Here is a 25,206-nt window from a genome sequence, read left to right as displayed (position 1 = left end):
TCTGATCTACTTCTACTTCTCTGTGCAAATTCTTCACTTCTATCACCTTGTAAAGTGTCATCCCTTTTCAAGGTGGGAACAAGGAGCTTTGGAAAAATTCAAGGTCAAGATCTAAACAATGAAATAATACAGGAAAAATCTTCAGTTTTTGTACGTTTCTACTCTATTGAAAAATTATTTTCTGATTAGGTGATGCCATACTATGTTTGCAAAAACAACCAGATTGTAGAAGACTTTTCACAGATGACGTGCCAGGGCTTCTTCCTCCTTAGCATTAATAGCACTTAGCCTATTTGTTAGAGCAGCTTCAATGTTAAATGAAAAGTCAAACAAAATTCAATTCCACGGGAACCTTTCTCATATGTTTCTTCTGATGCTATTAAACATTTCTCTACTATGTAATCCTTGCTCACAATCCAGGCAGTCAAGCTTCACTGTCTCCTTGTCATAATACATATCCTCATTGCTCTCCGTTTCACCCTCAGGTTTGGTGCCCATCAGGCACTGACTCCAGTTTTATTCCTTGTTTTGTAGCTCCAGGGCAGGAGGCAAAGTGGGGCTTTATAGCACAGAGCACAAGTTGCTTGCAGCTATGTATGGAGGGTGTGAAATGACTGTTACAGTCTGCCATTCTGCCCCCAGGTCCCGGAGAGCCATCTCTGAGAGCATTTCATGGAAGCCTGCAAACTCCCGGGTCAGCGTGCTGAATGCACTCCTGCCCTCATTAGGAAATGAGGGAAGAAGCCAGCTCCATCAAGCCCTCCACCTGGTCTCCATTTCTTTGGACACTGGAGTATAACAGAGGAAGTGGTGGGATAATGAATGCATCTTTGCAGGATATACAAAAACTTTCCTTCTGGCTCACAACCAAATTGAGAGGTCAACTCAACCGCAAAAATATTTTGGGAAAATTAAGGCTCAAACTAACACTTTGGAGTAGATTTTATGTAACGGAAGATGACATCAATATTCTTTCCTCACGAGCCAAGTCTCCAACACTGCATGTAGTCTCTCATGTGCACTTAATCTCTAGAATAAGCTACAAGCTGCCCTAAAGGACCAGGGCAGCCTCTGGAAGCAGCCTCCAGACTGCAGCCGCGTTTCTGAATGTCTGCAAGACAAAAAGAAATTGTGCAACAACTCCATTTTGTTACACAGCACTTAAGCTGACTGTCTCCCTCCTGCCCTCAGTACTGAGCAGACCTTGTGAATGTTGGGTGAAGAGCTGTTATTGAGAAGTGTTATACACAAAAGTGAGAAAGGGGGGAATGAAGTACCCAAAGGCATTTCAGGAATTATTCCAGAATGCAGCCTTTTACAATTCAATGAATTGCAAACTAGTGAGCCACTCCTTACTGGAAGAATATGCAATATTAGAGCATATAAAAGCTAGTATAGGAAAACAAATAATGTGCAGTAGTTTGAACTACTAAATTTATTTTAAAATCTCATTTTTAGTCTTGCTGCAGGCTGATCTTACGCACACCTCTTCATAACGATCCTATTACTATGAAATAGATCAGTAGTATTTAAAAATTGTATCACTAAAACTAGAAAAAGCTTCATAAGAAACAAAAAACAAAAAACTCAACACAACCAAAGCCACAAAAAACTCCAGTTGTTTTATATGACAAGAAAAATATAGATTAAAAAACAAACACCAGGCTCCAGTTGAAGAATACAACTGGCTGGTCTAGACTGCTTGGAACTTACCCAGGATGGTAAATTCCCAATCTATAAGTCACTATGTTAGCTCAGATGGTCACGACAAGCTTTCAGCAAGACACTGGATAAAAAGGAACTTTCCTAGAAAGCCGTAGTTTCCTCTGTGTAATGTTTAGTGGTTTAAAAAACGAATAAAAATCAAGAACAACACAACAGCAACCACCAATAAGGACAGGAAGAAAGTAGCTGTCAACAACAGCCATTTCTGTGAGCAAAAGATAGAACCAACAGTACCTAGTTTAATCCCTTTTGTCTTCAGTCACACCTGAAAGAAAACTAGTGCACCAATGTTTTGTCTTTGATCATCCTTAGTCTAGAATCAAAGTATATCAGAATTTCCACAGCTTCTTTCTGTGGAAACTGGTGCTTTAGTGCCGTTTTTAAATAGTTCTGCAAGCATGTTAAATAGCTATAAATTATCATCATTTTCTGTTTATATAGCAGAATCTAATAAGGGTCTCCTGCCAGCATACACAGAAACGATACTGAGAGGGCTGTTACCCACCATATGAATGACAATGAAATGTGAATTTTTTTTTTTTTTTTGAGGCAAACACATTCCTTCTGAAAGCACTACTACTGCTTATGGTTGTATTTAAGCATGTTTATTTTAGAATCAGAGAACAGAATTGTTTTCTTTTTAAGAAAGAAACCAAAGAATTATTTCCCTCCTTCCCCATAAAGAAGTGACCTGTCCAAGAGTAAATGGAAAAATACACGTAGAAAACTGGAAATTGAAACAGGTCTGCCAAGATAAAATCCAGTGCCAGAAAGACAAGGCAATTTTTTCAACAATTTTGGTATGCCACTTTGACCAAAGATGAAGAAAATCCTCATAAAGACCAGACTCTTGAAAGCCTTGGGGGACTTATACACTGATGCCTCTGCTGTTAACTGAACTGCACACAGAAGTGTGTGAACACACACTCCCAAGGAACAGTGGAGACTAAGCAACACTTATTTCACTGGAGACTTCTGTGTGCATCGGAGGTGAAGAGCCGAGTATTTCTTTTCTGTGAGTTTTCCATATGAACAACGCCAGAAAAAAAGCTAATCACCTCTCAAATAAAAACAAAAAACAACCTTACAACTAAAACACATTCTTTCAGTGTCCCACACATTTCAATTCATTTTATAATTCCTATTTCAGGGCATGGCATTAGGGCTTTTCTTAAAATGCCAATCTGCTTTTTGATCTTTACAGCTGACATGAAATAAAAGAGCTGTACATTATATAAATCCTCAGTTTCGCTTAGCTTGAAACTGATAAAAAGAGAAAAGAGAAAACAAAGCCAACTGCATAAATCCTTCCAAACCAAAAGGCATTCCCCTCACTCTAACTAAAATTCATTTCTGCACATCTTGTTTGAATTATCATCTGAAGTTTGTCTTGTTCCATCTCCAGAACAAGTCAAAAAGCAGAGCATGAAGATATGGCTACATGAATAAAAACACATGATCTACTCGGTCACTGCAAACATAAAAATAAGCTCACACAGAAAAATATTATCTGGCAATTGATGTGTTACTTTGATCCCTTTGTTTCTGTATTCTGTCATATGCACTGAAGCCAGCAGCTACTGGAAGCATCTTCAGTCAGATGAGAATCAATAGTTAGCAGGAATCACTGCACTTTCACAGAGATACCATATTTAATTCAAGGAAGACAGCACCACATTACAGCAAGAAGAAGTTAAATTTCAAGACAAAGGGCAAGAACTGTGGTAGTAAGCACAGTAGGATGCATCTAATCCAAACACGTGGTACAGCTTATAGATTTCTGGACTCACCAGCTCGGACTTTGTGTGGAAAAAATGATCTCCAGCAGGATTTAAAAAATGGAAAAATTTTTCTGGTCTCTATTGTTCTACTTCTGAATCATGATGAGAGATTAAACAGCTCATGCAAGAGGTTGGAAGAACCCCTGAAGAGGTCAGTTTGTTTTCTTTAGTTACTATTTTGTTTTGCTTTTTCACTCAGAAAGTCAAATTAACTGTTCTGAGATTAAAAATCATATGTATTTCCTTGCAGTATGTCCTAATAAATCGGCAACATACTACCAATAATGCACATTCAAGGCTGAAATCTCCAGCCTGAACTGGAAGAACTGATCTGGTCTGACCTCCTGTTTATCAGATGAATGCTACAGTGAACAGTCATTTTAGAGGAGGACTGTCACTCTTTCAGGAAGGTTCTATTCTGCATATGCCTCCTGAAAAGAACCTTCATTTAGACAGTAAGCAAAGAGAAACACATTTACGTCTCTCCAGCTTCATGATTTTAGCAGTTTCTTCAATCCAAACTGTGCTGCAACTGACATTCAACTGAAGGTACATCAAAATCACAAGGAAGAAAGGAGAAATCTCAAGAGGATAAATGACGTCCTATCTCAAGACAGTCAATAGCTTTACGATTAAACACTCCTAAAAGATCAAAGAGGAGGAAATTGAATCTTTGTTCTCCACACGTTATACAAACGTAAGTCAGTAGATTTATTGAACAGTATGCTTAAGTTAAAACCAAAGGGATACTCAGAACCAACTTGCAGAGGAAACTCATTAAACACACATCATTGGATATCTACAGTGACAGAAAATGAATATGGGAGGTCACCAATGGGAAGAAAATAACTCCTGTACAGAAAGGAGTAAGACTTCAAATTTCTATCTACTACTCAACTCAGTGCCTTAGTGAAAAAATATGTCAATGCCAAAGAAATAAGTTGCCAGTATCATGTGGCTTGAATGCCCTGCTAGGAAACCACGTAGACAGAATCAAAGAGCAATGCTTCTAAATCAAAAACATTCAGGTTAGGTATCAGGGAAAGGTTCTTCACCAGAGAGTGGCTGGGTACTGGACCAGCATTCCTAAGGAAATGGTCACAGCTTTGAGCTGCCAGAGCTCAAGAGGAGTCTGGACAATACTCTCAGACACATGGTCTGATTTTTGGGTGGTCCTGTGTGGAGCCAGGAGTTGGACACCATGATCCACATGGGACCCTTCCAACACAGAATATTCTATGATTCTTCTTATTTCATTAGTAACATATGTATGCTAAATATATTGCTACCTGAAGATTGGCCACTTTTTAAGATAACTTACAAATTAATATTAAATCCTATAAAATTAGCGAGCTAGACAATACAGCAGGAATTTGCAGCAGTTAGGTCTTCATAAGCAATTCACTCCTTTCACAAAAGTGTTCAAAGAAACATCTGATTTTACTTCAAGCGGTATTAAAAAGAAGAAGAAAGTTGGGAAATCTGTTCTGGAAAAGTCAATGATCAGCAAGACAAAAGGGAAAAGAGAGGCCTGGCACCTACAGGAATTAAAAATGATAACAGCAAAGGCAAAATCTTGCTAGTTAATATTGGGAGTGAGAAGTAGAAATGTCAGGCCTGGCTGGGGCAATCCGCTGACCCAAGAATGACATCCAGCCTTGATCACAGGCTTTGTTTGCACGCAAGAATAAGGTCTCTAGACATGCAGGTAACACAGAATATTAATTCCCAGCATTCTGTAACTGCTTTCACAACTGATGCTTAAAAAATATTCCGTTATAACCTTTCTTTCATATTCTCGATCATCAACATAAATCTACTTTTAAAAAAGAACCTAACATTGAAGTAATTTGAAGTATTTAGTAGCTTTTTAGAGATGTTAAGATTAAAACAGTCTTTGCTTCCATGGTTTCCTCAATGTGACTTAGAACAGAAACACTAATATAATTAACAGTTTATTTTCAATTGTAGGAGTATTCTAGTTTCCTTTTTTTTCCTGTCTATGATAAGTAGTTTTTAATTAAAGCAATTTCTGTGTCAAAAGATAAAAAATTACTTTTAGAAACTATACCAAATGCCTGTTTTTATGGCACATGTTTCCAATACTACAAGCTAGTATAGCACTTCTCACCTACTGTCTTGAAGGCACAAAGAGCTTTACTCCAGTCAGTCAAGCTTTGCTCCCATTTCTGATCCTCACCATCTGAAAGTGCTGAGTCCAGATGGCTTCTGAAATATTTTAGAACATTCAAATAATGAGAACTCCGTCTCCAGTAAGCCCACAATCCTAAAGGCCTTGACAGTATGCTACAACTCCAGAGCTTCACATTCCACACAGAAGAGCAAACCTGAGAGCCATCTCCATTGAAGTCCCAAGGCAACAGACTCAAAGGCACAACGAGGTGAATGTATTTCCAAAAAGATTAAGCAAAATCCACTCCCATTACAATTAAAGCGACGCTGAATTTAAGAAATAGAATAGGCAATGCTATAGACACTAACCACTGTAGTTCAATGCAATGAGAAATATGAAGATGTCTGGAGGCGAAGGAAGCATCTCTAGGAACTACTGGAGGATGCAGATCCAATTGCCTGTATGCAGGAACTGACAGACCACTGCCAGTGTCCCACTCATGCAGCAGCACCACTGAACTCCCTGCAGACAAACTACTCCTGTATTTACAGACTGAAATCACATTAATTTTGTCTGCTTTGCAGCAGCGTATCTTACTTCAATTTTGTCTTTTTAAAAAAGAAAAAGCAAATAAAAAACATTGATTAATACTGGGGACTGCATTAAGACTACATAAAACTCTGTCTGAGAAAAGGACTTGCTGCAATCCAGCCAGTGACCATTAGAAGTCTTTGATGTAGAGATAATAAACCATTATGGCCTATAATTTATACTTTGTCCTCCAGTTTGAAAAGAAACTTTATCTGACTGCATGAGGATCACATACTATGGAAATGGCATCTGTGTGTAGTTACTGAAGGCTGTAATGGCAGTAAATTTTCAGCGTAGAAAGAAGCTGAGCCTTACAGACATCCACAACCTGAAGGCTGCTTCAGAATTTAAGTGCATGTACAATATTATCAAATTAACATGCCCAAGAAAATAATCTGGGAGTAGAAGGGAAATGGATGCAAGAGTACATTTCAGATTGTCAACAAGACTCCTTTATCTGTCTCTTCTGTCTGCTTTATTGATACTTTATCCTCCCAGCTATCCAACCAGACAGCTCAGATTTATGTTTTGTTTTAGCTTACAGTGGCCACTATGCAACAGGGCAACGAGCAGAGTATAAAGCACACCCACTTCATCATTCTTTTACATTTTTCTACATCAGTATACACTAAGTATACAATCTAAGTGTATCTTATAATATAATTTTCGCAAGCCCTGAGAATCACAAGTCTGTGTTTTCCCCGGCTCCCCAAGAACGTATTGGCCACAAAGAACATGTTGAATATACAGACCTGCGGAGGAAGATTGTTTTAAGGTCTGCAAGTCACAGCAGGAAGGAAGCTAAATTCAGTTCCACTTGGAAGCCATAAAAGCACGGGTTTAAAAAAAGTGCAGCAGTATCTGGTGTTTGATATCTAACAGTATGCAACATGTTTATGACATGTATTAGGCTACAAAATCAGAGCCCATAGACAACAAAGCAGAACCCAGCTCTGGCACATGTAGCGGGAAATAGAAAGGCATGTCTATTAGTGTAATGGATATTGCTGCTCCCTCAAGAGCCTGAGCTGCCCAGAGCAGGTGGCTCAGCGAAAGACATCAGCACTTTTAGAAGGGAAATTAAATCACAGTTAGAAGAATAATTAAATAGCAGTAAGAGTTAATAAAGATTGGGTTTTGCTCTAAAAAGTACTCAAGTTAGTTCTGCACAATTATTTCTCAAAAAGGGAAGAAAGTTTGGGTAAAATAGGCAGCAATAAAACAGAGTCAGTCACACAGAAATCAATTAAAAAGGGATACCAAAATCACGAAATCTGGACAAAGGATCTTTACTTTTAAAAGCAGTTTTTGATTTTGAATCAGACAATCAAGTCCCATGGCACTTCCTATGGTCTTAACACAGCTTTTCCCTAATTTTTATAAAACTTTCCTCCCCCTCACATTAAGTACAATAACCACAGGAGCAACAAGAGAAAACGCCCAAGTATATAATGGAAAAAGAGAAGCAAACCAATACACATGACTACATACCAAGCCTACATAGCGCAAAAAAACTTTTATACGTTACATGAGATCAACAGAAGTGTTAAAAAGGGTCATGGTTAATCTCAAAATATGCTTTAAAAGAGTAGGACCGTGTCCAGGAAGAACAGCAGCCACTGGCCAATTAGGAAACCATGCCAATACCAGCTATTTGCAACTGTACTAGTCTCATGCAGCGGAGAAAATTTACTCACTTCTCCAAGTGAACATCAGAACTCCTACCTCTTCTTTTTTCTCCTGTAACACCCTTCCCTCTGCAGGAAATATTATTCAAACCCCCAGCGCTCAGGCTGCTCTTCACTGTAATGCAGCTCAAGACACAGCAGCTCATCCACAGCAGAGCACTCAGGAGGTTTCACTTCTGCCCTCACTCAATAAATGAAAAGCCAAATCTATTTTCTGTTATTTAGGTGAACGCTTTAAAAAATGTTAAGATTCTTAATTATTTTCATGTCTTAGGTTACACAGGTCTGGCAGCCTCATCCCTTAAGTATTTGAGCACTACTGCAAAAGGGCTACTTTATGCCCTACACTGAAGTGGTTCACAACTTAGTTGAATTTTAATTCAACTGTCTTCGCAAAACAGGTACTATCACCGTGTCATATAACAGAAAATGAAGTGCAATACTCAGGAATCCCCTTTTGGCATATGCATATCCACACATACTGTGCAAAACATGATCACTTATACTTGAAAAAGAACCATACTTACCTGTTAATGTAACTTAGAGCAACATAGGTTGGCTGCTGAAGTTCTTGTTTCTCTAATACACGTGGGTCTGTATCTGAAATAGAAAAATACATATACTGAATTCCATTTTCTGCTTCTATGCTGAAACATAAGGAACTGTTTGCAGTGCAGTAGCATAAGCAAAAACAAGAGATAGAAAATAGCTCAACCCAGTTGATCAACACGTAGCATGCTTAGCACAGCACAATCATTTGTTCATTCATTCATAAACACAGTACTGCATTACTTTACACAAGAATTTGAAACATCAACAGTGATGTAATTTCCAACTGTCACACAGGCTTTCACAATCCCCCTCATAAATATTAGTTTTCACTGCTTTCCATGATTTACGGTGCTAAAAGGATCAAGCTTTCTTCCTTTTTAATGTAGCCATTTCTAAACACGGTTGACACATTTTGAGATGTTTCAAGACCAATTATGTCTCCTCAGTTGGGACTTGATACTTTTCTTCTGCATCTGAGTTCCACTTTCTCCTTTCTCTGCAGCTTATTTTTGAAACTCTCAATCAGAAGTCAGAAAAAAAGGCACTTGAAGCAAAATGTCTGCCAAGCAGAGCACTGCCACCACCAAAAGCCCTGAAACAAATGCAGCCCAAATCCCTGAAGTACCAACTTTCTCTCTCAAATGAAAATAATGTGTTTTCAATCACTATTTTCACCAACCCTTTTCGGTTAAGTTTTGCTTTTATCTGAAAAAAGAAAAGCTTAATTTTCTCAAACTGAAACTCATGGAATATGCTCATAACTTAAGTAGATTTATTATACAAAAAAAGAGGATTACATTGAAGTTTCAAATACAGTGCTGCCCCCACAGTGTAGAAAGGCACCTTTAAGAGCTGAGCACAAATAGTCTTCAGAAGTTTCCAACTGAAAATGTGCATCATGCCTGCACATAATACCACAAAACCATTAACAATATATTTTGTGCATGACTTTAAAAGCAGTTCTGGATGCAACTTCTGCTTTTTTAACTACAAACACAAATTGCTTTCAGTAAATAGCTCCCCATAGTGCTGCTGCTAGTCATCTTTTATTTTGGAGAACTGTATTTGGAGGAGAAAAAAAAAACAAGCATAACCTACCCAACAACAAACAAACAAGGAGAGTTCTTGCAGTTAGGCTGTGTTTTAGATTGCTCTCATTTCTTGCTGCAACTTTAAGCAATGCTAATCTCAAGAAGCTCATTACCTTGATAGGCACATTTGTTTAGTCTCATGAGTTGCTTCTGATGAGTTTTGTGGTTTTTGTTTTTAAAACATGATAAAATTTATTTTGGAATGTCTCAGCTACCTTGCCATAAGCAATAAGGAAGATTTCTAACTGAAGTGAATGGAGACTGTGCTTGAGGGTAGGTGCAGTAGTTGCCGTATTGCCTGAAGCCAATGATGTCTGTATCTGGTGAGCAGAAAACTCCCTGTCTCGCCCCTCAGAACTCAGACTGATGCTAATCCTTCTTCCCACCTTTATTCCTGGGAAGCTCAGACTCTAGGATTTGCTGACACATCTTATCAATACACCCATAAAGAGATAAATACCATCAAGTAGGATAAAAGCCCAAGTGCCAACCCAGACGGCAACCCGGTCTATCTTCCTTGCCTTTCTGGTGCCTGGGGAAATCCCGCAGCAATTACCAGCACAACACTCTCCACATTAAGTTCAACAAAGACAACAAAGCATTGGCTACCTTCCCAGCTATCTTGATAATTCTGCATGAGGAAGCGAGCTTCCCAAGATCTTTTCCTTGCCTTTGTTTGCACACAACACAGCCACACAGGAGGCTGAGCACACGACGGCCATCCTGGTGAACTCTGTTAGATCTACACCCCTGCAGGGCACTGCCTGCCGTGAAACTGCAACATTGATGTCCGCAGAGCACTGATCCCTGACAGGACTATCCGAACACTGCCTCAGCACACGTACAGGCCTCCATGGTTAAGTGACTGTATCTTCAATAACCCAGCTCTTAAATGGGATTAACCTCTACCTATAAACCAAAAAGTTCTGTGACTGAAGGAGATAAAGTTAGGGGTGGTTTATACCACAGTGCTGCACCTCTCTGTGGGAGAAAAGGGAAAGCTTTGCTGAAGAGCCCATTGCTCTTCCCCTGCCTGCCACCATAACACTCACTGCAGAGAGAGAAACCAAGATGAAAACAAAAAAGCCCTGTAACTTCTGGAGAGGTGTGCTATTGAAGTATGCTATCTGCCAGCTGGCACCTGTTCAGAAGAGCCCTGCCCCTCCAAAGGTGCCATCTGACACACAGATGGCCTGGTTAGCCAGACTGTCTCTTCAGCTGCTCTTGGAGCACTCATCTCCTCCCTGGGGCAGCTTCAACCCATCACAGCCTTAAAATGTCAATTCTCACCTCAGAGCACTCTTCTTCATTCCCTGCCCACCCTCAGCGCCTTTCCTCTCCTCAACCTTCATCCCTCACACAGCCCTTCTCACCGCCCCTTTCCTTTGCAACCCTTGGTGCCTTTGTGTCAAGATCCCCTTCCCTCCCAGAAAAAAATCTTCCTGACACGCAAACAAGTTAAGAAACCACATGGAAACGTGCATAACTGCCTGTTCACCTTGTGCCACAGGACTTAACACCTATGCAGTGCACTTACACAATGCTCTCCCCACGCTGTCCACTCATCAGTTTCCCCACTGCTCACAGAACAGCCTGGATGAATAAAAAAAATGTTTGGTCAATGTTTCTTCAAGCATGCACAGGCTGGTCAAGTCAGCCAGGGGTAACCTAGATACTTTCCAAACAGACATCTCTAATGGATTAAACACTCACTGACGACAAATCTCCTTGAAAAGTATTTAAGCAGCACAGCCTCAGACCAATCTGAACTCCTTTTCTTATAAAGAAAGAAAAATACGCAGACAGAGCACACAGAAACAACCAGATCTGGTTTTGAGGGGACTGACCAAACCCTAGCTGATTAGCATTACTCTAAGTGGCCAGCCTGGCTTCTTGAGCCGACACAGGATACTCCGGATTCGCTATTACATTATTTTTGTTTTATCACTTTAAATCCAGTGGGACAAACTGCCACCCACTGTCCATTACCTGTTTCTTCTCATAAGCATTATGTTCCACTCATTTCATTACACAACGGAAAGACAGAAAGCAGTACATGTTTTCTGTAACACTCGGGGTTCCATTTATTTATTAGCTATGTACTCTTATTTTACTGCAGTGCTAGATTTTGGAAACCCTGTTGTGCTGGCTTTTTTCTCTATCTTTCTATATCAAAGTGTTACAAAAATAAAATCTTGTGCTTTTTTTTTTTTTTGTGTGTGTTCTGGGTGCTCCAACTCACTATTAAAAGACTGATTTGAGGGTGCCAACACCCACATGACATACAGTTTTTTAACTAATCAGGGATTAGGCACCTCCAATTTCTTACATCCACAAAGCGCTTCGTAATGGGCAACCAGACAAGTAGTATGAATACATAATTAAGGCTAACGCCATAAATTGCACCGTACTTCCTTTAAACTGCTCAAATGAAGCCAGGAATTTCTGCAGAGCATGTGCTAACCAAATGAAACACGGACTGCTGAACCAAGCTACCATTACTAAATCAACTCACTCTACAGAAAAACAGCTTGCAGCTTGAAAATGCAGCTAAATCCTGACCTGGTAAAGTATTTTAAAGAGAGCAAATAATAAAAAGGCATGCTCATCCCATCTGAAGTACAGACTTCATCAGACATAGAACCTTTTTTTCCATGAGCATTTGTGCACAAAATACATGCCATGTTTCAGTTGTTTAACAAAATAGAACACTAAGGTTTTGCCGTACCTTTACTTTATAAGACATGTATAATGAACAACTTCATGTGGGAAAATTTTTCTAACGTTTCTGCACTTAAATCACTGTGAAAAATAATTTTTCATCTTAAAAGACAGAGACAAGGGCTAACAAATTTCCATTTTCATTTGACAACCACAAGCTTTCTTCAAGTGGTGCATAAGAAAAGTGCTAAGTGGCAAAGATGCCCTCAGAAATAAAAATGGTGACTTAAAGATGGTAAAATTGAAGCTACTCCTGAACATCTTATGTACAAAGTGGTCAGCACTGTTAACACCCCACTGTGCCACTACACAGGCAAGAAGCCGAGGTCAAGACTCACAAGAGTCCAGGTACTTAGGAAGGACATCTGAATACTACGTGTAAATGAAGAGACAGGATTATCAAGTTTCTTCAGTAGCTGTAGAATCTCCAATAAATTTTACTGTCATTGTAGATACAACATTTCTGGGGGGGAGAGGGGAGATGAAACCATAGCTTAAAGAAAAATGGTTGACCCATCTCCCAAAGTCACTTAGAGTTTTTTATGATAATCACACCTTTTTTTGTGCAAGATCGGTGCACGCACATAAAATGGAACGGAACAGCACATACAGAAGTTCTCCCATCCCACTCTTGCTTGCTAGAACAGTCCTACAGACATCCCATGCACCCACCACTGGGTTTGCAGAGTGTCTGTCTTGTATTTCACTTGGCCTTAAAAACTGGTTGATATAAGGCTGCTCAGCTAATTAATTAAAACCTACACTTCCCGTGAAACCAGCTCGCTTCACTAATGATGCCAAGGGAAACATTTCTGTTGGCTTCTTCCAAAGTCCATAATTGGTCTTATATGGACATAGCTTAAAAAGCTAGAAACAGATAAATTCAGTGTTACTGGAAACTGTTCCCAGCCCAAAACTCCCACTGCAAGGAAGCCACTAGGAATTTCACAGTTTCAATTCCAGATGCAGTGCTATTCAGGTCCTCTGTGATCACAGTCTTCAGATTCACAGACAACAGCGATTTCACAGACATTCACCTGGTACCTGAGTAGTATCTTTAACAGAAAAAATATCTTCAGCTTTTCAACTTACAACACACGCATTCAAAGCTTGTCCAGTTAAGAGCAACACCCCTAATCTAACACAGACTGCTGCACATACTTTGCTCCATGTAACACATCTTCATCTTCCATCGTCTCTAAAAGGGAAGCAGTGTGTTACAGCAGACAGTGCTCTGCACCTCAGGGACAGGACACTGCAGATAAATACCACGAGTCTGCAAGAGTTTTAAACCCACTTGACTTCAGGGACACCTTCACTATTTTTATTTTTATTTTTTTAATATTGAGAAGCTTTTTTCCATGACCAGAGTGCCAGCGAGATGGACTTAAAATGTGAAAAACAGATTAGATGCTAAATGCTTCCACATTTCCAGATTGAGCTATCACTGAATAGATGACTCAGAAAGCTATGTTCGGGCAAGTTCAAAAAAGAGAACGCTATTTATTTCATCTTTCAACTTTCCAGTGAATGATGGAAGCTCCATACTACTTTTTAGTACAAAATTCCCTGTATCAGGATGCCACTGCAAGGGGGACCATTCAAAAACAGAGGATAAAGATGTTCAAAAGCAGCTGAAAATTAAACCACGGAAAACTCAGGAAGACCACAACAAACAGCAACAATTCACTGCTGCAGTCCCTTCCAACCCACACAATTCTATGGTTCTATGGTTATAATGCAAATAAAATAAGACAAAAAAATCATAGCTTTTCGGTCTAAGAAAGCTTTTTTTTTTTTGCTGGACACTGAGATAATTTATGTTACTTTAGTTAACTGCACAGAAATAAATCTCTGCTTTAGTCTGACAGCAAACAGAACAGTAGAACATGTTTTATATGACACTACTACTGTGCAATGATGCTTCTTCCTTGCTAGCTGCCACCACTGAATTCAGACTTGAACTCTCAGAAACAACAGCCATCCTATACCTCCCATAATCCAGACAAACTAGGCTTTCATTACGGCTTCAAATGTACTAACTTAATACATTACTGAAAGGATTACAGGCTAAAAACGGTAGATCACCCAGAACACAACTGAGTAGATCATGTGACACTTCCAGCTTTTAATTTAAAAAACAAATAACCAAACAAAGGCAAACAATACAGTGACTAATGTCCTGAAAAGTATCTTTCACTAAGAAAAAACAAAAAACGCATTAAAGAGAATTGATTTGTAATATAGCCACACATAAGAAAAAGGTATTACTGATTTAGATAATAGAAAAGAACACAGTACAATCATTGACACAGATTCTTTAAAATGTTGAAATTTCTGCAATTAAGTTAATTACTGCATACTGGTAAGCAACTGCAGTGCTCCTCAGCTGCTAAAAGCAACCTTTGGATCCGTCACACTGTCTTCGAATAGGCAATTAAAGTGAAAAATGAGGGTGTGCATAACTTTCCAGTGCTATATATATTATATATAAATAACACAACACACAAATAGGAGCAGAACGGAAGTTCCCAACCCAAACACTTGATCAACTAAGCCACATCCTCATTTGTCTGAAATTATACTACTTTGCTACTTTTGTGGTCCTTATTACAGACAACCTACTGACTTGAGAACAGTTTTTCCTTGCCAGAAAACAAAAGATTTTTCATTCCTCTATCCCCCAAGAGATTTGTGTTACTCAAGGCTGCACAGTATCAAACACGTAAGAGTAAGAAGTCTAGCAAGAGGCAATGGACAGACCTAAGCAACTTATCTGTTCATTTCTTAACGAGGCAATTTGGTTCACCAGAATTTGCTTGGAGTTGTAAAGCGAGAGACTTGACTCTGCAGACATCAACTTACAGTCCTATGAATCAAGCATAATATTTGTGAAATTTTTCATATAAAAAGGTACCATATTCTACAAGTGTTCTCAGTGGGAAGCTCGAGGGCCACCTGCATCCTGAGCAGAACACAAAAGATCCCTTCCCACCCTTGCATCTCTGATGCAGCTCCTTCTCCAAACGCCCACCTAAAAGACCTGCAGTCTACGAAGCAGGGAGCTGTGCAGAAGAGCACAACCTTAATTAGCTAGGAGAACATTATTGTGCACTGTGATTACAAGGATCCTTACAATATCCTCGGTAGCTCATGTCTCAGTATATAAAAGCAACACTGTAAATCAGATACCCGATTTCTGTTCAGATGGGAAGTAATTGCCAGCAACTAAGCTGCAGAGCTACAAACATCAAAAAGGTGTCTCGTGATCTTTCAGATGTAGTGAACACACACATTTCACATGCTACGATGCTTTGCCACTTATGTTAATTAGATCTTATTTGAAACATTTAATTATTGCTGTAATCAAATGCAATAATTGATGGTTATTTTAAACAAGTAAAACAGTCATTAATCAGATCAATAGGAGACAAGCAGAGAGCTGGGAAAGTCCCCCAAGAGGAGGGAAAGACCATGAGTCTGCTGCTATTTTATTTTACTTTTTAAAATCTGAGATGTATTCCATTTTTAAGCATTTGAAATGTTAACATCTTGCTTGCAACTCCAAAGTGCAAATATACTTAATGAAGCTTGAAATAGAGAAAAATTAGAATGCCATTTTCACTAAATTTTCCAGCATTTAATTCAAATCAAATAATTGCAGGAGGTGGCACAGCAGAGTGCTAAAATAAAAGGTCAATTCTCACTTAACAGTCAAGTGAACACAAAGGACATAACATGCAATGTAAGTACTCCCTAAATGACCACATTTCAATAATGAAATGAGCCTTTATTTTTCCTTCCTCACCACGCTATGACCAGTGTCTTTTGTCAGTTTTAAAAATGCACATACTGTGGAAAGCCAAACCCCTCTCATTCATCCAAACCTGGAGTCCCCCCAAAATAATAATTTAAAAAGTCATAATTCAGAGGTATTATTCTGCTCTGAAACTGATAAGGTCAGCTTCATAACACAGCACTCCCACCATTACACACACATCAGCACGATGCTCTTTTCTTCACGCTGGCCTCGCTCCCTGCCCTCTGCACTAGCTGCAAGAGCACAGCTATGCTGGCAGAGCCCTCTGATGGGGACACAGCGAGAGTACATCAAAAGGCCTTCTGTTGACAGAGTTGTATCGCCTCACTGAGTGACACAGGAGGCCAGTAAAAAAACTCTGCCAGCATAGCTGTGACCACCCCCGGGGCGAGCAGATATGGGGATGTTGGTCAGGGAAAGCATTTTTCATTCCTTGCGCTGACAGCCTGGAGACAAAGGGGGGAAAAGGCTGGAGGTTACTTTCCAATGCAGACTCAGCCCTTGACACAAATTTTCTAGGTGCTCAGGCAAAACGCCCCTATTTCCAAAATTCACACATTTCTCCACTACATCATTTCCCATTACATTTTGAAGTTAAAAAAAAAAAAAAAAAAAGGAGGAACATTTGTCTTATGTTCAGCATTTTGCCAAAATTATGAGGAAATAATTTTTTGAGTTGGCAGCAGGCTGATTTAGGGTTGAATTTAGTGGGTTGTTATGAGAACCAGGTTCTGGCCTGGGCAAATCTGCTGGGAAGACTGGCCTTTTTTGGGCAAAACCTGGTAACTACCAGAAGAGCAATTTTAACAAAAAACACAGGAAGCCTGTGCCTTCTCAAATCAAGTGTGCAAGGTGAGTACATGCTTAAATCCATATTCCAGGATAAACAGTTTTGCATAAAGCAAGCAGTTATTTCAAAATAGCTAGTTTTCCTATTAAAAATTTTTGAAAATTTATAGGTTGGTGTTTTGCCTTTTTATTATCATTACTCAAATACTCAAAGCCTTGTTTTAGTCTAGTTTTAATAATGAAAACCTGGCTAAGCATTCCAAAATAAATAAAACCCAGTATTACTTTAAATAAAAGTTCAAAATATATATCTTGACAGTTCTGATGCTTGGGGGCTTTATTTCCCAAAGTAGTAATGATCTCCAGGAGTTAAAATAATATAATTATATCCCAACTCCATGGCCAACTAAACCACAACTGAACTTCAGTGACACATATTTCATCCGCAATGTCAGAAGATCTTCATTTCAGACGATCAACGTAGCACTAAATTTTCAAGTGTCATTGAAAACAGGCTGCTTCTAAATTTGGCTGGAAACACTAACATCTACCACCTCAGGCAATGTATTTAATGCATATGAAGGCTGCTCCAAAAATAATGCATTATTTTATTATGTTGGCCTACGATGTCAGAGGCAAACATTGGTCTTACGGCAGTAGAGTTGAGGAGGAGCTGAACCTTTCCACCAATATTCCATTACGTATTATTGCTGTGGGCAGACTCACAGAAAGGTGTCTGACATGGAAGCGTGTGCAAAGCAGAGATGTGCCACTGAATTCTTCCATGTGAAAAAATGGTAACCATTGCTATCCACTGATGCTTGCTGAATATTTATAGAGACCAAACAGCGTATGTGCACACAGTGAAAGTTGAACTGCATGGACAATGTTTTTCTAGCAATGATGCCATCAAAGCAGCTATGGAACTATGGGTCACCTCTGTTTGTGTAGATGTTTATGAGTATAGAATGCAAGCACTTGCTCATCACTGACAAAAACGCCTAATTAATGGTGGTGATCGATCAAAAAAAATAACGTTTTGTACCTGAGAGTTGGCTCTATCACATAGCGTTATTTCACTCTTTGTAGCTGCTACAGTTTCCAAAGAAATAAACAGGAGGCATTACTTTCAGAGCAACCTACATAAATATCTTTACTGTGTCCAGTTCTGGGCTCCCTAGTTCAAAAAAGACTGGGACCTCCTAAGAAGGAGTTCATCAGAGGGCCACAAAGATGGTAAAGAGCCTAGAGCATCTCCCATATGAGCAAAGGCTGAGTAACCTGGGTCTGTTCAGCCTGGGGAAAAGACAACTGTGAGGGGAACTTATTAATATTTATAAATACCTGAAGGCAGGTGGTAGGCAAACGGATGAGACCAGGCTCTTCTCAGTGGTGCAAAAGGACAAGGAGCAATGTCCTAAAATCTGAACACTTCCTGAAACAGGAAGTTCCAGACAAACACAGCAGAACTTCTTTACTGTAAGGCTGATGTAGCACTGGAACAGGCTGCCCAAAGAGGATGTGGTCTCCTACAGAGATATTCAAGACCCACCTGGATGCTTACCTGTGTGACCAGTTGTAAGGAACCTGCTCTAGGGGGGGTTGGACACAATCTCATGAGGTCCCTTCCAATACCGTGATTCTGTGATTCACCAGGAACCAAAAGGAAAACTGCTTACTGTACGTTATTTACTGTGCCATCAAAGCCTTGCACAAAGCAGTTGTTCCATGTTTGTTTTCTTTGTTTTGAGAGAAGGCTGTTTTACAAGGAGACACTAAGTACCCTTCCTGTGACTCACTGAAGGTGATGTAAGAGGTCACCTGTTGGTCTGCTGCTTCACACAGTCACTGAATCGCAGGTGTTGGAAGGGACAGGATCACAGGAGATCAAGTCCAACCCCGTGCTAAAGCAGTTTCTCTTCAGCAGGTCACACAGGGAAGCATTCAGGCACGTTCCGATTACCTTCAGAAAAGGAGACACCACAGTCGCTCTGGGCTGCCAACCTCAGTGCTCTGCCACTCTCGCAGTAAACACGTTTTTCCTCAAGTTCATACGGAACTTCTGGTGTTCCGGTTTGCGCCTGTCGCCCCTCGTGCCATCACCAGACACCACCAAACAGAGCCCGGCCGCGTTCCCCAGACACCCACCCCGCACGTTCCACCACTGACGTGCCTTGTCCAGGACGGAGATCGGGCCGCGTCGCCGTCACCACGGCGCCCCCTCGTGGCGGCCCCGAGGCGCGCGCCGCTCTCCGCCGCCATTTCCCGCGCTGGCAGCCGCGGGCTGCCCGGCGCTACTTCGCCCCGCGCACCTCCAGCCACCTCTCGGGCTGAGGAGTTGTCCCTGCCGTTTCTGACACGCACAATTCAGTTAAGCCTAAAACGCTGAAATTTAGTAGAAGCTTAAGAAAAAAAAAAAAAAAGAAATCAAAGGTGTTTTAATGCCAAGCGCATTCTTAAAGATTGTTTTCACTTTATCACCCCCAAAGCCATGCTGAATTCAATAAATAAAAATGAATTTCTCAGCATGACCACAAAGCACTGTGAGTTACCAATGCCCTTAAAAATACCTGAGATGACTGAACGATCTATTGATACATGACTCATTTTTGCACACCTGAGCTTTTCTCAGTGCAAACTGCTGGCAAGCATTATCTCACCCCTCACTCAGTACAGCTCCAAAAAGTACCACCACGCTGCTTCAAGTCGTCGTAACTTGGAAACGAGGGGGTAGGAAAAAAAGGACATCAGAATGTTGAAAAGTCAGGCAAGGCTGTCTTAGAACACGACACATAAATACCTACAGTATAGATACACCTTTCCTGATTGCAGTGTTTATCTCAAAGATGCACATTCCTCTTACAATCCACTGCTAATTCTATTTTTAATTGCTACAAAAAAAAAATATTACTTCATAAGTGATGGTTCAGTGTCTCCTGAATTCTATTACTGTTGCTACTCTAACAGCAATTATCTGTTAAAAGCTGATAGGATTGTCCATTATTACAGCAGTCAGTATTATTTTTCTTCCATACTGTTCATTCTCTGGTCAATGGCTCGTTATAGAAGTATAGCATACACTTATTAGAAATTAGTAAAGGGATAAAACAGAGTAATTCAGTAAATAAAGGTTCTGATGCTGAATTTAAAGGCAATGTAAACTCTGACACATGCTGCTCAATATGTATTCACCTATGCTGTTACTGCTCTGTTGGATTTATTTCAGACATAATTTTTAGAACTCCCTACGTGGCATTAAATAATTTCACCCCAAAAGACTTACCAGACTACAGAAAGACACTTTTTACTTTAAAAATAGCAGTCCTTTTTCAAAACATACTTCAGTAATAACCTTACAAGTGCAATTGCATGTACAAGAGAAAAACATCACCTTTCCATGTCTGTTACTGTACACAATAACAGATGGATTTCCTTTACAGTCCAATTCTCTCTCCTCAGGAAATATCCTGAAAAGTTTAACCAAACTCTTTAAAACACATCCAGAGAACATTTGGTTAAAAAGGTAAGGCCTGTTAAAAGGATATGTACTTAGAGGAAGAGCTTCTTCGCTGTGCTGTTTCCAAACAAACTAATAAAGGAAACCAACTGACAACCAAGTCTTTCTCCAGATTCAACACCTGCATATCAGCATCAGGACCATGTAACTGCATTCCTGCCAGGATTAGTTCAAGATATTTGACTGAAGTGCTTTGAACTCTCTTGGTATTCAGGACTAAGCGTGATCACTGGATTACAACAGAAATTAAGACCACCAGCATGAATACTCCCCTCTGATCTTCCAAAATTCCTTAAGTTTTTTCCTTGTCCCTCCCAAATAGCCTCTTCTATTCACTATTCCTGTTTCTAAATAACTTTGCCAAGGCTAAGTGAAATATCTCCCTCTCCATTCAGTTTGGATGTTAGCAGCTTTTAATATCCATTGCTTAATCCAGTGTGAGCATTTTCACCCCTTGCTCTACAGAGTAGTATTGATTTGCAGTGAGAAGCAGAGAAATGCCTAGTAACTCCTACGTAATTTATTCTAGCTCTAAAGCTTTTCTATACAGTCAGTGGGCTACCTAATAACCTAGTCAAAATGAAGACAAATATTTTCTATGACAGAAAACTGTGGGAAAGGTGGCATGAATTAGAGGGCATGGAAATAAATACCTTAAACAAATCACCTCAGCAGGAGACTGACATTGTTTGTCTGCCAATGAACTCCAGACAAGATGCTCAGAAAAGCTCTGTAACAAAGAAAAAGCTGCACATTGTTTCAGGGTTCCCATGTCAGCACCACCCTTGAAGCCAGAAGCAGTCCTGCAACTTGGCTGGCTCATTAAAAGCTTCAGATGCTCCTCACCAAAGAATCTCCAACTCAGAGACTGAGCCTGCCAGCTTGATGTGGTAACAATCCCTCCTTACCATCTTCACCTGAGTCGACGTACCTCTTTCATCTACATACGCTTGAAAAACAGTTTATTAAATTAGTAACATTGAAATATACCAGAGTGACAGCTGTCTTAAAACCCAAACCAAACCCAAAGAAAAAACAATACACCATCAAATCTCTGTACTGCTTTGGTAAGGAGAAATCCTTTCTGAGCAGTCAAAACGCAAGTTTTCCTATTGTCATGATCACTCGGGTAATCACTTTCCAGCTTCCAGGTCCGAAAGCATGCACTGGTACAAGATGTGATCCAACCACTGCTACATTTGCTTGCAGCCTGACTTCAGTGTGAAAGAAATTTGGCAGAGTGGGCTGTGGAAGGAAGGCACAGGAAGGCACAACACTCTCTGTGATTAGGACAGAGGTACAGGACAGCAGGCACACAGCACTACAGCCATGATGCCGCCTGAGGTAGCGTCTGCTGGAAAGACATGGACACATAGTCCATTCTCCTTGTCCACGCAGTAAGTAGCCTTCTCTCTGCAGCTATCAACTAGGACTATAAATCAGCAGGGTTTGCAACATTAAAAGCCACTACAGCTGCAAAGGAACCAAGATCATAAATTCTTTTCATTGAACCTCTGAACAGCATCAGGCGGGAGCAAGGCTTTCCTCGCAACGTTGGACTGCTGTAAATACTCACTTCAAATTTAGTTTCTATTACAGGAAATGGTAAAGACCTGTATGAACTACTTAATTAAAAGATCAAGCCAGTAAGACCTGTGAGGATCTTACTTTGAGTTCATATCAGCTTTTTTTAGCTCCTTTTCTTAAAATATTTTATATTCTCTTGAATGCTAACTGGACAATAGCCTGAGCTGAAGAACATCTCCAGAGCTGGTCTCCCCATTTCTATTAATTCATATCAAGTTAACAGAAGGAAAATAGCCTGAAGTATTTGTCAAAAGGATTGGCATGCCATCTAGGGGTCTGGGGAATCCACATGCACACACATCTTCATTCAGCCATGAAAATCTTGGGAAGCTACGAAAAAGATAATCAGCTTATTTTCTCATAGAGTCTAAATGGCTCTTCTTTTCCAGTTGATCACTTTATTTAACTGAAAAGGAACAGACTACTTTTCCTACAGCTCAATACAGCTGTAGTTTCCTTCATGTGTTACCCATGCAAACTGTGACTCTGGTATACACTAAAGCACCTAAGAATTTATGATTTAAGAGTGACTTTGGAGTGGCAGAGGAAAGGAAGATTGCAGTACATGCCACAGTTACAGGGTCCTTGGATTTTCTGGGAAACTGAGGAATAGCTGCAACTGTAGCTCAGCTCTTTCACTGTGACTCAGGCTTTAAAAGCAAGAGAACAATGTTAGGAAATGTAAGTGGACACCATCAGTAGATGGATCACAGTTGCATTTCTGTAAGAGAGCACCCATGAAGAGTCCATTTCCAGGGGCTTAATTCCAGTTATGCTTGACAGGAACGAAGAAGAGTATCTAACAGCTAGCACATTATCTGGAATAGTGGACATGGGGGCAATAACATATCTAAGTCTGCTAAGATGTGAAACAGAGTTTCATGGATGCCGTAGAACAGACTAGCAGATAGCACAGTATTTTATCCTTCTTTGTTTCTTCGAGCAGTGCTGGATGCAGTTCTGGTCTCCAGTGTCACAGAGAGATTCTGGATGTTGTTTTCCATCCAGATATAAAGATTTTTGTATTATTAGGGGAAACTTCACTCCTCCACATGTAAAGCAAAGTTGAAAAAACTGTTCATGGGCAATAGGAAGAACACTGCATACAAAGCACTGTTTTAACCTATAACCACTAATGTAAAGTTCATCTTGAAAATTAAGTAACCAAAGTTAATTTTGATCCCAGTTTTAAACAACAGAATGAGGTTTCTGTGCTGGCTAGGATCAAGGGCTACAAATTCCATTTCCAGCTTGGCCACAGACAGCTTAATTAATGGTCCTGACAAAGTTCAGTCTTTGCTCAATTCACCAAGAGTCTCCTGTCCCCTTCACCTTTTGTCTGCTGTATCTGTTTACTTTTCTAATGCAAAGGGCATTGTGTTTGGTTTTTGCTTATTAAGAACAAAACGTAAAAACACACCTCAACCCCATTTATCTGCTGCAGATAAAATGAGAATCTTAATGCTGTTTTATATGCAGTTTATATATACACACATTGGCAGAACTGACAGAAAGATGTGAGAGTAACTGTACTTAAAAATCTTGCTATAAACGCACTTTTCACAGTCCCAACAAAAACAAAATGCAATTTGCCTACACCATTACCAGTAGTGCTATGACACTTCTACTTCACAGTGTAACTGCTGTAAATAAGGATGCAAGGAACTCAAGCTGTAAGGTACAGCACTGAGGAGAAAATGCGAGAGATCCTATCTTGTGAATGCACGCTGACTGCATCCAAACATTAAGTGGCTGACAAGTGCTTGGAGCCACTAAAACAGAGAGATGAAGGAGAGGGGGAAGGGAGATGACACCCAAACCCACTACCACCACTCTGAATGAAATAAAAAAGCAGCACTCAGTTTGAGCTCACTGTGGTGTTTCTGGCAAAACGTCTGCTGAAGCACTGCAGATTTTATAGGCCTAGAGGAGACACCGAAGAAATACAAACAAATCAATGAATACCAGCAGTGAGAGATAAACAGTTTCAAATGCTTCATATAACCAGAATCACTTTGCAGCCAGATTCATTGCCAAGATGAAGACTTGGAAAGCTTCTGTCAGACTATTTCCAATTACAGTGCTTTATGAAAACACAAGGGATACAGTATGCCTTGATGAGAAAAACCAGTGTATATATAGACTCATCATCCCTGAGCAGAAAGCACTGAGGTAAGTACCAGTTGTTATGGATACGTCTGCATAAGTAATGGTGTTATTGCATCTAACCTTCAGTTTTCATTTATTTTCTATTGAGGCGGGGGGGAGATTTACATTTTATGTTATAAACAATTGTCTGCCATCCTGTGTGACTGAAAAGTACATCCAAGGGATGAGTTTAATATAAACCTAGAGATGTCAAATACCATACTTAGAAGGTTTTGGAAAACTTTACAAAATACATTGCTGATTGGTCTTTTAATCAATGAACACACACAATTAAATGCAAACTGTTTTCATGACAACGGATACACAACTCATTTGTGTGCTCCTTGTGCCAACTGACCTCCTATGCTAAGAACTGTTCTTCTATTAGTGAGAAATACTATAGTGGGGAGTAAAATCATTGATGACCTCACACTTACTACACAACGCACACACGCACTAAAAATAGGACCTATGTGACAGACTTTCCTGTGTCTACATGGAAGATGGAGAATTTTAAGGACCAGAATCAGCAACTGGACAAAGCCTTACATCAGTTTTAGTATTGATACCACACTGGTTAACTGAGGTGTTGGAGATATTAGGAGATATTTAGGAGTTGGGCTCAATGACCCTGTGGTTCCCTTCCAAATCGGGATCTTCTGTGATGCACATCTGAAACCATTTGTTTGTTTTTAAATGAATTTTGATGCCAGTAGGTTATTAATAAGAACCAAGTTTTCCAAGCCTGTCTTTTTCAAAGGCAAATCGCACAAAGTTTAGGTTTTGCACTATTAAACTAAAAAAATAAAACGCTTTCTTTATTGTATTTAGGCAGTCATTGCATATATGTACACTCAGTAAGGTGGTTTGTGCTGCCATGCATATTTTGGTCACATTAAGACAGAAACAATAAAACAAACCTACAGTGCTCACATCCTGTACTTGGAGACCAGGAGAATCCAGCAGCCCAGAAGAAGAGTTGCAAGGCAGCTCTCTTTCAACGTCTGCAATAAAAAGCTTTTTACAAAGTTGAACAACTTTTAGAAACTTTTGCTTCTTTAC

The 25,206-nt window shown here is 39.9% G+C and overlaps 1 protein-coding gene across 1 annotated transcript in view; it reads right to left on the bottom strand.

Annotated features, from left to right (window-relative positions):
* The window catches only part of JAZF1 (JAZF zinc finger 1), a 172,712-nt gene that overhangs the window by 74,290 nt on the left and 73,216 nt on the right, over nucleotides 1–25,206 (bottom strand). Inside the window, exon 2 of the mRNA XM_042889197.1 lies at nucleotides 8,447–8,519. Within this exon, the coding sequence (XP_042745131.1) occupies nucleotides 8,447–8,519 (73 nt within the window). The remainder of the gene's footprint in view (nucleotides 1–8,446; nucleotides 8,520–25,206) is intronic.

Source organism: Lagopus leucura, unplaced genomic scaffold (assembly GCF_019238085.1).
Source record: "Lagopus leucura isolate 7727_CA_CO unplaced genomic scaffold, USGS_WTPT01 Super-Scaffold_100157, whole genome shotgun sequence".
Classification (NCBI taxonomy): domain Eukaryota; kingdom Metazoa; phylum Chordata; class Aves; order Galliformes; family Phasianidae; genus Lagopus; species Lagopus leucura.
This window is presented reverse-complemented; position numbering and strand designations above follow the sequence as displayed.